The 14,204-nt window shown below is 33.3% G+C and overlaps 1 protein-coding gene across 1 annotated transcript; it reads left to right on the top strand.

Annotated features, from left to right (window-relative positions):
* Positions 1-1,589: 1,589 nt before the first annotated feature.
* Positions 1,590-5,116, top strand: LOC108321804 (BURP domain protein RD22). The gene is made up of 3 exons (XM_017553663.2): positions 1,590-1,753; positions 1,919-2,024; positions 4,032-5,116. The coding sequence occupies exons 1-3, from the start codon at positions 1,715-1,717 to the stop codon at positions 4,898-4,900; spliced, it is 1,014 nt and encodes a 337-aa protein (XP_017409152.1). The 5' UTR covers positions 1,590-1,714; the 3' UTR covers positions 4,901-5,116.
* Positions 5,117-14,204: the final 9,088 nt, after the last annotated feature.

Here is a 14,204-nt window from a genome sequence, read left to right on the forward strand (position 1 = left end):
CAAAAGTATCACATAATATATGCATTCAAATGAAAATAAAAGAGACTGGAACAATTTGTAAACGATTAAATATATTGTTATTCTTTAGATTTGAATTCTTTAAATTTTAAAAATAAATTAATATAACCTTTTTAACTTATTAACGCTTATTTTTTTTTGAGTTTATTAAAAAATATTTTAGATTCAAATTTAACTTAAAATATATCAAAATAATTTAAACAACTTAAACATCATCTTATAATTTGTTTAATATGTAAAAATTTTTTAGAAAAATTATATTAAAATAACTATATTCATTAATTTTTAAAGTTAAATTTAAAAACTAAAATGTATCAAATTTTATATCTAAATTTAAAAATTAAAAATATATTTAACCCAATCATAAATATTAAAATCATCCTAAAGTTATCATTTTTGTTTTTGGTGATCAAAATTTTTTATATATGATTTTTTTTACTTGCACCTAATTAAAATAATTCATTGAATGCATGATGTATTCAACTTTGTACATACAAATATTTAATCTACGTGAAATCAAATCATGTACAATGAAAATAAGTAGAACTATAAGTATTGAGTTAAAACTCAACATTTATAGAAATGTTTTAAAAAATAAATAGAGAAAATGCAGAAATAAAAAGAGAAGTTATTATGATTCAGTTGTAATTAACTTTTCAACTTGTGTTAGAAAATAACATACCACCCAAACGTTGTAAAGGATACAATTAATGAAAAATCCGGAACTTTGCTTTTCTAAGAATGGACCATATGAAAACTTCTTTTTTTGTTAAAACTTATTTATCTGAAGTAATTTCATACACCATAATCATCAAAACATACTACTAAAGATTTTGATATTAATTACACATATCCCTACGAAACACCTTAGGAAATAATTAATATTCCACCAATAGGGTTACTTTTCTAAGAATGAACCATATCAAAACGTTTTTTTAAAACTTATTTATTTTAAGTAATTTCATAGACCATAACCAAAACATACTATTAAAGATATCGATATAGCTTAATTACACATGTCCTTAATATTCCACTAATACTTATATATTAGCTGTATTTTAAAAAATTACAATCGGGAAAAAAGTAGTAAATACCACATTACTTCTGGCTCAGAGTAAAATCGACTTTTAATAAATATTTCGTAAATTAATAAATTGTAAAAAGTTCCTCTATTAATTTTTTTCAGGCTAACTTTTTGTTGTTGTTGTTGTATGTATAAATATATTTTATCTTATGAAAAATTACTTATTTATAATTTTATCTCGAAAAATACTAATAATATATCTTATTTGTATATAACATGATGAACTTATGTTAATTATAATTATGCTGAAACCATGAAAGTATACATGAATACACATACATAGTAGTATGATTAGGTCAAGTGTAGCACAGAAAAAATTGAAAAGAGTCCTACAGGGTACCCATATTCTTCCATCTACTTCTTTAAAGACACATTGTGACAGTCCACACCATGGAAGCAGGGGCAGTTGAAGTACATTAAATATTGCATGATAATGTTGGTGGTAAGTTCATATTTAAGGAACCCTTTCTAGAACCTATTCTTAATTAATTACTATAACTGTGTATTTATGCATATAAATATACTCTTAGCCAACCCTCTCCAAACAACACACTTCTCTCCATCTTTGCTTACATTCACCACAGTTTTTCTCTTTCAGATACCAAGCTCAACATGGAAAATCTTCTCCTTCCCGTTTTTGCTTTACTCAGTGTAAGCTTCAACATCCAAATATATATATATAACTTCCTGCATATTATATCAGCATCACTACTACTCTCTCTCTCCTTCTCTTTCTCTCTCTCTATATATGCATGTATCTATATGTTTAATTATGAAAACTTATGAGGTTATTTCTACATACACCATCACTTGCAGCTTGCTCTGGTGGCAACCCATGGTGCTTTGCCTCCTGAAGTTTACTGGAAGTCGGTGCTTCCCAATACACCAATTCCAAAAGCTGTCACTGATATTCTTCATCCTGGTTAGTTCATAATCTTCTCAGTAGTAATCTTACATATGCATTTTGAAACACTGTTACTCTTTAATATGTACTACTATCTTTTTCATTGTCATTTATAAATATTAATGAAGAGATTAATAAAGGGATTGTAACTGCTAGATAACCCTTTTTTTATATATACATTTATCTCTATTAATATAAACTATTTTATTAATCATTCTACCTTTTAAATTTCATAAATACTTTTTATAATTATTTCTTGAAAATATATTTTTATAAATTTAATAATAAAAATTATTTTAGTAATTTTTATTTATATCATAATCTGAAAGTGTTTCACTGTGTCTTTTACAATTATGGCTGTAATTTATTCTGGGTCGTTATTACATTTGTAAAAAACCTATGTGGGTCCTATGCATGTAAGTACGTGTTATTAAATGCCACTTTTTCAGTCTTCTCATAACTTAGATTTCTTTGCACTCTTTACCAACATAATCTGCTCTCTTTTGTTTTTTCTGCCAGAATTAATTATATGAGTGATGATATATTTATACTCAATCTTTTACTCTGCACCTACTCAAGATCAATAATTTTTTTATATTTTAAAATATAAAAATATTTTAGAGGATTTAAATAAATAATATAAAAGAATAGTTTTTTTATTAAGTATTTAATTGAAGTAGAAAAATTGAAAGGTGCACCACTATATTGGTTAAACTCAAATGTTTTGAATAAATTCTTAAAATTTTCAAGTCTGGTGGTAAGCATGCTTGGTTGAAAAGAGGAACTTCACTACAGTAATCAATCGATTTTCTTATAAAAGATAATTATAGAAAAAGTTAATATTGAATTTCTGGCATGTTTATTAAGAGATTTCTTTTTCTAATAACATAGTATAAGTCATAATTGTAATTTCATAACTTCAAATAAACTTTAATGTATATGTGTGTTAAAAAGTGGTACTCTATGTATAGTATTAAAAAACCATAATTTATCTTTCGCTTTTTTTTCTCTTATTTTTTATATCATCTGTGATAAAAAAAAAAGTCACTTATTTGTTACATATGAATTTTTTTTCCTCTTTTGTTTTTGTATCTATGTCTTTCTCTTTAGCTATGTATGATTTTTAGTATATTTCTTTGAATAAGTATGATGGGAGTCAGAAAGTGGGTCAATCCATCAACTGAAGGTGAGATGGAAAATAAAACCAACTCTCCTTAAAGAAGGGTTGGTGAGTTGCACCAAAAGTTGATAGTTTGACATACTAAAATTTGCTAAAAAAAATTAAATGGAAAATTAAGATAGTATTAAATAATATGATTCATTCTGAATATAACTCTTATTTTATATATATGAATCCAAATAACATCTACTTTCTTAATTGTATTAAACTATAATTAAATAAAATTTATATGGTAAATAGTGATACATTTTTAACTTTATTTATATTAATTGAGAAATTTTAATTTTTTACATTGACCATCGTGGAACGTGTTAATGATATTTAGATTAGTATTTGGAAATGATTTTTTTTTTCTGAATATAAACAGTTTTTATTTTTTTGTTATGTATAATTGGATAGTGAAACATATAATATAGATTATTAATTACGGATACAAAGTTGTTGTGGTTTTGAAGTATAATTAAAAATGAAATAGAAAAAATAGTCTATTTACACTAAATAAAATATCTCATTATATATGGTTGTACATATAATATAATAAGTAATGAAAACACACCCATAACTATCTACTGCCTTAATTTTCACAATTATTAAATAACAAATTAAAAACATTAGTTTTTGCGTAGAAAACTCCATAAAGTTGGTTACGGGGAGAAATCAGACTTAACTAGTACTGTCGAAACATGAAGTTATGCAGAAAGACAGCAGTAAAGTTATACAGAAAGAAAGTAACAACGTTATGCAGAAAGGAAGTAATGCGATTGCACAAGAATAAGTGGGTTGTAAATTGCAGAAACTGGTGTGGCTTGTGATAAACTAAGAACAGTGCATTCACGATTTTGCAGATTGGGTTGAAGAGAAAAGCACAGCAGTGAACGTTGGAAAGGGAGGGGTAAACGTGCACACAGGAAAGGGAGGTGGCACCAATGTCAACGTTGGAGGAAAAGGTAGAGGAGTTTCAGTGAATACAGGTCACAAGGGAAAGCCAGTGTATGTTACTGTTGGACCAAAATCGCCATTTTCATACAATTACGCTGCCACAGAGACCCAATTACACGATGACACCACAGTGGCACTCTTCTTCAAGGAAAATGACTTGCATTATGGAAAAAAATTGAACCTGCACTTCACTGCAAGTTCCAACCAAGCCACCTTCTTGCCACGCCAAGTTGCAGATTCAATACCCTTTTCATCCAGAAAGGTGGACGATGTCTTCACCAAGTTTTCCATCAAACCCGAGTCAGAGGAGGCTAATGTCGTGAAGAACACTCTTAGTGAATGTGAAGATACCGGTATCAAGGGTGAGGAAAAGTACTGTGCCACTTCACTCGAGTCCATGGTTGATTTCAGCACTTCCAAGCTTGGAAAAAACCTTGTGGTTTTGTCCACAGAAGTGGACCAAGAAACGGGGTTGCAGCAATACACCATAGCACCCGGAGTGAAGAAGATATCAGGGGATAAAGCTGTTGTGTGCCACAAGCAGAATTACCCTTATGCTGTTTTTTACTGCCACAAAACTGAGACCACCAGAACTTACTCTGTGCCTTTGGAGGGTGCTAACGGGATCAGAGTTAAAGCTGTGGCAGTGTGCCACACTGACACATCGCAATGGAACCCCAAACATTTGGCCTTTCAAGTGCTCAAGGTTAAACCAGGAACTGTTCCTGTCTGCCACTTTCTTCCTGAGGATCATGTGGTTTGGGTTCAAAAGTAGATTTGCGTCGAAGTTCTTTTATCATCTTCCAGAATAACTAGTTTCAGTAGCATCTGCTACTTGCTCCATGCATGCATGTATTGTACTATGTAGTTTTCTTCATATGCATAATTTTCTCTTGTTTGTTTAGATACTTTAAGTGGCTTATGTATAAACTATGATGATGCACTGTGTGTTTTAATAGTGAATTGATATAGATGCCTTCTCTTACTGGTTGATCGTTGTTATTCAATTTCTTTTTTCAAAATTACTTTTAAAATGTTTGGTGATAAATTTATATTTACCTAAAATATAACATAGTTCACTGAAAGATATCTTATTTGACTATTACGACAGGTCACTAAAAAATACTTTGGCAAATACCTAAAATTACTTATTTTATTAGGAATTCCTATACATTTATAAATAAACTTGTTATTTATGTGTTTATTCATTATTATCTCCAATATTTAATAATTTTTATATTGACATAATTATTTATTAAATTAATTTTAGTATTTGCTGAATTATTTTTTTGTTTTTATGTAATTCAAACTAAAAAAGTATTTAATATTATAAATTGAAGTAATCAATATTTTATCACATGATGTTTCTGTGAAAAATTAAACTCAATAAATATTACAAAATATAAATTTAATGTAACAGTAGTTTTAAATAACAAATAAAAAAATAATTTTTAAAAGAAAAAAAAAAGTTGATTAATTAGACGTATCTTTTCCATTAAAACAGATAAACTTTTGTTATAAGCTTGCCTGTAAATAATTTTGTACTTCTCTTATTTAATATGTGCATAAACAATGAAAGTTCAATTGTTGCTCTCCTTTCTATCTAAGTTGAAGCTTATTAATCTATCACTATCGTTATCACATAGAAAGAAACCAGTAAAAACTAGTTTCTTGATATTATAATTTTGTATTCAATTGCATAGTTTATAATTTTATAGCAAAAAGCTTAGAAAAATTATGAAACTCCTAATTATGTCCTAATTATGAAAAAAAAAAACTACGAATGATTTAAAAGAAGACATCAGGAACCCACACCTATGCCTATTGTAAATTTAAACAACTTTAATTATGTATATAAGCTAAATATAAAAGAGGCAGGTAGATAATAATTCAAGCTCGGTTCACCTGATACTAGTATTTTGAGGACGATTATTTTGCACATTGTATTTTGATTCCAAAACCAACCGATATCTAGATGAATTAAAAAGGAATTTTTTTTACTTTTGTTTTGAACCAAAACATAAACTTTTATATTACATTTTGGTTGCCTTCACAACTTAAAAATAAAACAATAAAAAAGAGATAAAAAACCACTATTATAAAATTTGTGAATAGACAACGCTCTTTTTTACTAGTAGACAATGCTTTGTTTATTAAAACGTTTATAAAACAGCATTATATAATATTTAATACACATAGCTTGTTTGTAAAAGTGTTGTCTATTGACATTTCAAAAGAGAATATTTTCTACATAAGTGTTCTCTATCAAGTTAGTAACAGACAACGCTTATATTTCCAAACGCTCTCTATATGTGATTAAAATAGACAACACTTCTTACAAAACGTGTTCTCTGAGTATGAACTACACTTTAATATACAACGATTATTTGAAAAAATATTGTCTATTAATTCAATTTTTCTTTTATAATTTATTTAATTTTTCGTTTAACGTCCTTAGATTTCATAAATAACAATTGTTTACAAAAAATATAAAATTAGGAAGAATATGAAAAAAACAAAGATCACAAAAAGAATTTTTGGTGTATCACATCAGAACAATATTTTGAAATACATCAAAATAAACAAAACATAGGAAAATAGAAAACAATAAATGGCAAGGCTAATAGGTATAACTTTCTAACATGTTGCCAATAAGTCCTTATTTTTAACATGTTGATAGTATATAGGTTGCACAATGCCATCAAAAAATGTAGTTTAAACCACTCATAATCTAGTGCTTATCATAACTTCATTGCTAAATTCGCTAAGCCCAATGCCTTTTTATAAAGCAATATGCAAGCATTAAAATGAAATGTATATATATTCAAAATCAGCATGAGCAATGACATAGTTTTATAGACAATATACAAACATAATATACTAACCTATAATAAGCATTTACTAATCCAATTTTTCCTAACTTCACTGATTTGATTGTAAATTTTGAAGATACCATATGTGTAATAAAAGTTCACAACTTAAATACAATTAGTAAAAATGAAAGGACTAGTTAAATAAATTTCAAAAGAAGCACAGAACCTAAAGAAGCACACTGCTCCTAAATGAGACTTTTAAAATTTCACTAATTTCAGAGCAATAAACTTAAGAGCCTTAGACCCATATGACAAGACTTTCCATTCATTTTATAGCTGTCACTGAAAACTATCATTGGTTAAGTCCAAAATGTCTTTAACCACAACACCAAGACCATTACTTGAGTGATATTTCTAAAAATGCATTCACTGTGTTGTTTATATGTGGACCATTGATAATCTGATTATGTTTCATTTACTATTTCATCACATAAGACAAAAGTCATCACAACATATATGCCCCTGCATAACATGTTTGGACTGCACAGAACAATAAGCAAAGTCTCTAACTTCGACTATGTTGGATTCGCGTGAAATGGAGAATAGAAAATTCAGATACAAAGAAGAAAGAATAAAAGAATAACAGATAGAGAGAAAAATGATCTGAATAATACTTCGAGATTGAATTAATTCCAAAACGCAAAGACAGACTACAATATATACTCAATCCAAACGACTGAAACAAACATAACAGAAAGATCGAGCGGTCATCAACAGTAGAGGCCGAACATAGGCCGAGTACAGCAAGGACCGAACAGCACAACCAAAGTCAGAACCGAAAGCACATGACCGAACGGTCACAATGAGATCGAGCGGTCAAAACCGAAAACGACTAATAGAAGAGCCTAATCTACAAATCTCCACCTAGACTCGACTATTACAAGAAAGAACACACCGAACGATACACGATTATAGACCGAACAGTATAGAACCAATCCTGGATAAACACTTCAAAAACTTCTCTTTAGCGAGCGGCTTAGTCAGCATATCTGCAAGGTTATCTTCAGATGCAATTTTGCAGATTTGGACATCACCGGATTCAACAATGCTCCGAACAAAATGCAGCTTGACATCAATGAACCCGGACAGATTTTTGTTCTAAAATGGTAAATCTGATGGTTGGCCAAATGTATGACGCTCTGACTGCCACAATGAACTCGGACAAACTTTTGATCAATACCCAATTCTCGAATCAAGCTTTTTAACCACAATGCCTCCTTTACCCCTTCAGCAAGCGCACAATATTCAACTTCAGTGGTTGAAAGGGCAACAACTGATTGCAATGTAGACTTTCAGCTCACAGCAATTCCGAACAATGTAAACACATATCCCGAACGGGATTTCCTTGTGTCCATGCACCCGGCAAAGTCTGAATCAACAAAACCTTCAATATAACCTCCACCTTGAAATTCCTTGCAGAAAGTGAAGTCTTGATGCCTTGAAGTGTCTCCTGAACGTCTCCTCAAGTTCTCCAGTATTTTTCGTGCTTTGTTTGTGTGTCAGAAGATAGTTTATGTCACGTCTTTTTAAGCCACTTAACTTCATTAATTTGCTCAGCGCACATGTGTGTATGCGTTGTGTGAATTTTCTTAACGGCTGAACTTCAACTGATGTTATTCGCTCAGCGCACAAGTACTGGTGCGCTATGAAATGTCCTCCTTTTGGCAGTACGAATTTTGGCTTGTGCTTAGCGATAATTGGCTGACAATAGTCCAAATAATACAACATGTCCTGTACAATGTTTTGCATAACATATACTTCCTATTACAACTTTCACTAAGGAACAACATGAAAAATAATTACCAGATTGAGTTCATTTATAAGTGTAAAAACAACTCTTTTTCATACTTAACAACTCCCCCAAACTTGAACTATTTCATGCCCTCATGAAATCACAGAAGAAAATGAACAACACAACAGACATTTGACATTTTGATAAAATGACTTTGCACATCAGAAAAAATCACATGCATTCCCAAAGACTTCAAACAAATATGACATGGTGTATCACTCATAAAATCACTTGTGCATAGAATATGAACAACCAGATCAGCATTTATCATTACTCACCACTTAAGTGTTTGTCCTCACATGACAGTAGAATTGTCATAGAACTTCATCAGCTTTTGCATTTCATTTGATTCACACACTTCACACACTATTGGTTAAGTCAAAAGGTCTTTTCAGGTTATGGCTTGGCTTGGCTAGAAAAAAATCATGGTTTTTCTTGGATTCAAGGACACCTATTAAGAAGAGAACACTAATATAAGCTTCAATTCCTAATCCAGTACTCAAATCCCAAAATATATCATTCATTACATACCATTTATTTTATTTTATTATTGATCTTTTCTTCCCCAAACTTGAATTCAACCTTAACCTCATTTAAATAATTGTACGTGTTCTCTTCTAAGGTGTAAGGTAGGATAACATAATAGGCTCAAGGTGGAAGAAAGAAATCAAGGCTCAAAGATGATTCACAAATGTAGCACAATGTATCAAGGTTGGCTATCTGGCCAAGTAGCTGTATAATCAATAACAAACAAGGCCTTTTTCATCCTTAACCAAAAGGTGTGTGTAAGTACGTAGAATCAAAATCATGCAAAAGTCAATTCCATATCTAGACAACTCATAATATCTCTCAATCAACACATGCTCTCAACACTCGCAAATCTGGTCATATTCATACACATATAAAAATTCTGAAGCACATAGCAACCACAAACATACATGTCAACATCTTCAAAAATCACATCACTTAATCCAGATAATGCATAACCATTAAATCACAAAGTCACATGTCTTCACATTTAACACATTAAACATAATTCAACCAAACATAGTTCCACATAAAAATAACTGAAATCAAATAACAAAATCACAATAAACATAAATCAACAGGAGTCTCTGTCCATCTGCTCTACCAAGAGTCATCTGGTCTTGATCTCCACTAGCTCTCCTGTGTCTGGTGACTCTTCTGTGTCCATATGGGATCAGGCTCCTCTTCCTCCTCATCACTGGCCATCATATCCTCCTCCTGGTGTTGCTATGTAAGCACTCCCCCACCTAGACTCTGGCCTGCCCTAAGGCCATGGAATAGCGCTGCAAACTGTGCCCCAATCATCAGGGTATCTGCAGGGAAGCCAAGTGAAAGGTTATACATGCTCTCCTGTAAGGACACTTGACCTTGCCTCATACTAGTGCACCAGTCACAGATGTCGTCCTGTCTAGCCAGACTATGCTACATGTATGTTGAAGGAACGGAGGGAGGTCTGGCTACTCTACTATTGCAGCAGGGAGGGGAACTGGAGGAGGGGTGTTCATAGCAGACAACTCTCCCTTGTTGGTGCAAATTCGGTCAAAAAATTTCTTGTTTAGGGGGGTTGCAGTTTCATAATGATATCTGACACTCCAGCTACTCCATTCGCCGTACACAAGGCTATCACCAGAGCTGGAAACCCAAGCTTGCAATAATCATTATCAGCTATCAAGGCTATCTCCTGGGAAATATAAACGCCCACATCCATATCAATGCCTGTTATGATACCATATACCAATGCCTGTTATGATACCATATACCATGTATGAACGTTCCAGGTTGATGTCTGAAGTGTGAGAGTTGGGACTGATGTTGGTGAAGGTGCTCCAAATTGTTGCCAGTGAATTCAGATGTTTCCTTAAAATTCTCATCGGCGTCCCATTAGTCCCTAGTTGATAACCATATCTTGGGAGGCATAAGGTGGATGCAATCACGTCATGATCAGGACAGCTGGACATGAAAGTGCCTAGAGGGCACTGCTGAAAAGTAAGTGTATATAGCATCTTGTTCAGAGAACGTTGATCAAAGCGTATCAGCTTGCCCCTAACCTTGGAGACTCTAGAGCGAGTTTGGGAGTGATCGAGTTCCCAGGCATTTGCATAAAATTCGTTGACCAAAACCTCATCAATTTCATCTGGGAGGTTGGCTAAGACAAAATGTCATTTCCTTCTCTCAAGTTCTTCCTGGATGTGATCATATTCCCCTGGTTTCAGCTTAATCTTCCTCTTAGGTAAAAGTCTCCTGCCCATAATGTTCTGATGGAACCTATCTGATGCTGCCTCTGAAACAAAACGGTCTTGATCATAGTTTAGGACCAGGCTTCTGTAGGTTGGGATCTAGAAGAATTTGGTGGTCTTCCTCTTCTTTTCTTGAGTGTTCTTTGGAGGAGTCATATCTGCAAAAGATTAGCTACACAAGAAGCATGGAACACAGTGTAATAAATCAAGCAATTAACAGTGCATAATTGCTGCCAAGTGGATTCGTTATGCGCACAGATGCGTTGTGCGAATTGTTCTTGACAACAGCCACTGAATCAATATATTCGCATAGCACACACTTGCGCATAGCGAATCCACTTAGCAGTTTTTATGCACTGTTAATTGCTTGACTGCTTACACTGTGTTCCATGCTTCTTGTGTAGCTAATCTTTTGTAGATATGGCTCCTCCAAAGAATACTCAAGGAAAGAAGAGGAAGACCACCAGAGGATCTTCTTCTAGATCCCAACCTACAAAAGAACAAGAAGAGAACCTGGTCCTAAACTATGATCAAGACCGTTTTGTTTCAAAGACAACATCAGATAGGTTCCATCAGAACATTATGGGCAGGGACTTTTACCTGAGAGGAGGATTGAGCTGAAACCAGGGGAATATAATCACATCCAGGAAGAACTTGAGAGGAGGAAATGACATTTTGTCTTAGCCAACCTCCTAGATGAAATTGATGAGATTTTGGTTAGCGAATTTTATGCAAATGCCTGGGAACCCGATCACTCCCAAACTCGCTCTAGAGTCTCCAAGGTTAGGGGCAAGCTGATACGCTTTGAACGACGTTCTCTGAACAGGATGCTATATACACTTACTTTTCAACAGTGCCCTCTAGACAATTTCATGTCCAGTTATCCTGATCATGACCTGATTGCATCCACCTTGTGCCTCCCAAGATATGGTTAGTTAGGGACTAATGGGATGCCGATGAGAATTTTAAGGAAACATCTGAATTCATTGGCAACAATTTGGAGCACCTTCACCAACATCAGTCCCAACTCTCACACTTCAGACATCAACCTGGAACGTTCATACATGGTATATGGTATCATAACAGGCATTGATATGGATGTGGGAGCTTATATTTCCCAGGAGATAACCCTTATAGCTGATAATGATTCTTGCAAGCTTGGGTTTCCAGCTCTGGTGAGAGCCTTGTGTAAGGCGAATGGAGTAGCTGGAGTGTCAGATATCATTCTGAAACTACAACCCCCCTAAACAAGAAATTTTTTGACTGAAATTGCACCAACAGGGGGAGTTGTCTGCTATGAACGCCCCTCCTCCAGTTCCCCCACCCCGCCACAATATTAGAGCAGCCAGACCTCCCTCAGTTCCCTCCGTTCTCCGTTCCTTCAGTAGAGATGTTCACTAGCTACATGCAGCATAGTCTGGCTAGACAAGGTGACATCCGTGACTAGAGCACCAGTATGAGGCAGGGTTAGGTGTCCTTACAAGAGAGCATGTATAACCTTTCACTTAGCATCCCTGCCTTCCCTGCAGATACCCTGATGACTGGGGCCTAGTTTGCAGCGCATATTCCATGGCCTCTGTTGTATGAGCATCAGACGCTCATCAATGAATTCTCCTTTAATTTCTCCTTCTTTATCAGTCACCTCAGTGTTAAGGAAGCGAGACAAATGATCAGCAATAACATTCTCGCTCCCCTTTTTGTCTTTAATTTCAAGATCAAACTCGTGTAACATTAAAATCCATCTTATGAGACGTGGCTTTGAATCAGACTTTTCCAGTAAGTATTTTATAGCTGAAAGGTCAGTATAAATGATTACTTTATACCCTATAAGATAAGGCCTAAACTTTTCAAGAGCATACACAATTGCTAAAAATTCTTTTTCAGTTGTGGCATAATTCAATTGTGCACCATTCAGAACTTTACTGGCATAGTGAATAACGTGAAAAACTTTGCCACATCTTTGTCCCAAAACAACCCCAATGGCATAATCACTAGCATCGCACATTAACTCAAAATCTTGAGTCCAATTTGGTGCGACTACAACAGGGGTTGAGACTAGCTTCTCTTTCAAAAATTCAAAAGCTTTCAGACACTCATCATCAAACTCAAACTGAATGTCTTTCACTAACAAATTGCAAAGGGGTTTAGCAATTTTGGAGAAATCTTTTATAAATCTCCTGTAAAATCCAACATGTCCAAGAAAACTTCTTACCCCTTTGACATTTGTAAGAGGTGGTAGTTTTTCTATCACATCAACCTTAGCTTGATCTACACCTATCCCCCTGGATGAGATCTTATGTCCTAAGACAATCCCCTCACGAACCATAAAATGACATTTTTCCCAATTCAACACAAGGTTCGTGGCAATGCATAAACCATATGATTTGCCAAAAACTGAGAAATCATCCACGAAAACTTCTATGCAATTCTCTACAAGATCAGCAAAAATGGCTAGCATGCAACGTTGGGAAGTGGCACGAGTGATGCAGCTGTCGCGGCCCATCAAATTTGATTGCATAAAATAATGCAATACAGTGCTAAGAAGTGACTCCTAGGTCGTCTCACAAGGACCAATTGTGGTTCAGCTTCAGGTCAACACGTAGGGGGGGTTTGAAAAATCGTTTTGGTTGCGGATGAAATTAAAAATCGTTGAAATAAAATTCAAAACAGTAAAACGAAATTAAAACAGTGAAAACAAAATCAGTACAATAAAAAGGAAATTACAGCAACATGAAATAGTAAAAACAAATCTGGAACAGAAAACAAAAATACAGTAAACAGTAAAAACAAAAAACAGTAAAATTCAAATATGGAAGCAGAATTAAAATTACATCAGCAAATTACAACAAACAACAATACAAGAAATCATTTCAACATATGATATAAAATATTTTAAAGCAAAAGAAATGAAAGACAGTAAAACTTCTCTATTATTAACTGTGACCAATTCATCTACCAAAAGAAATTGAAAATTGTAAATGCTTTAAAGAAAGAAACCACTCCTTGGCCGTGACATTATTCAATTCCCTTTTAAAAAATTAAACAAGTGAAATGCTTCACTTGGATCCTCTTGGTCGTGACATCATTGGCAAGCAAAGAAAAAATATCAAAACAATTTGGTTGCCTCTTCCTTCCAGACGTGAAATTCCA

Source organism: Vigna angularis, chromosome 4 (genome assembly GCF_016808095.1).
Source record: "Vigna angularis cultivar LongXiaoDou No.4 chromosome 4, ASM1680809v1, whole genome shotgun sequence".
Taxonomy (NCBI): Eukaryota; Viridiplantae; Streptophyta; class Magnoliopsida; order Fabales; family Fabaceae; genus Vigna; species Vigna angularis.

What these genes read in the sequence shown, in the direction of transcription:
- LOC108321804 (XM_017553663.2), top strand. Translation starts at nt 1,715, where the DNA reads ATGGAAAATCTTCTCCTTCCCGTTTTTGCTTTACTCAGT. An exon ending in CCGTTTTTGCTTTACTCAGT is followed by an intron (nt 1,754 to 1,918) that starts GTAAGCTTCAAC and finishes CATCACTTGCAG; the next exon opens with CTTGCTCTGGTGGCAACCCA. An exon ending in CACTGATATTCTTCATCCTG is followed by an intron (nt 2,025 to 4,031) that starts GTTAGTTCATAA and finishes ACGATTTTGCAG; the next exon opens with ATTGGGTTGAAGAGAAAAGC.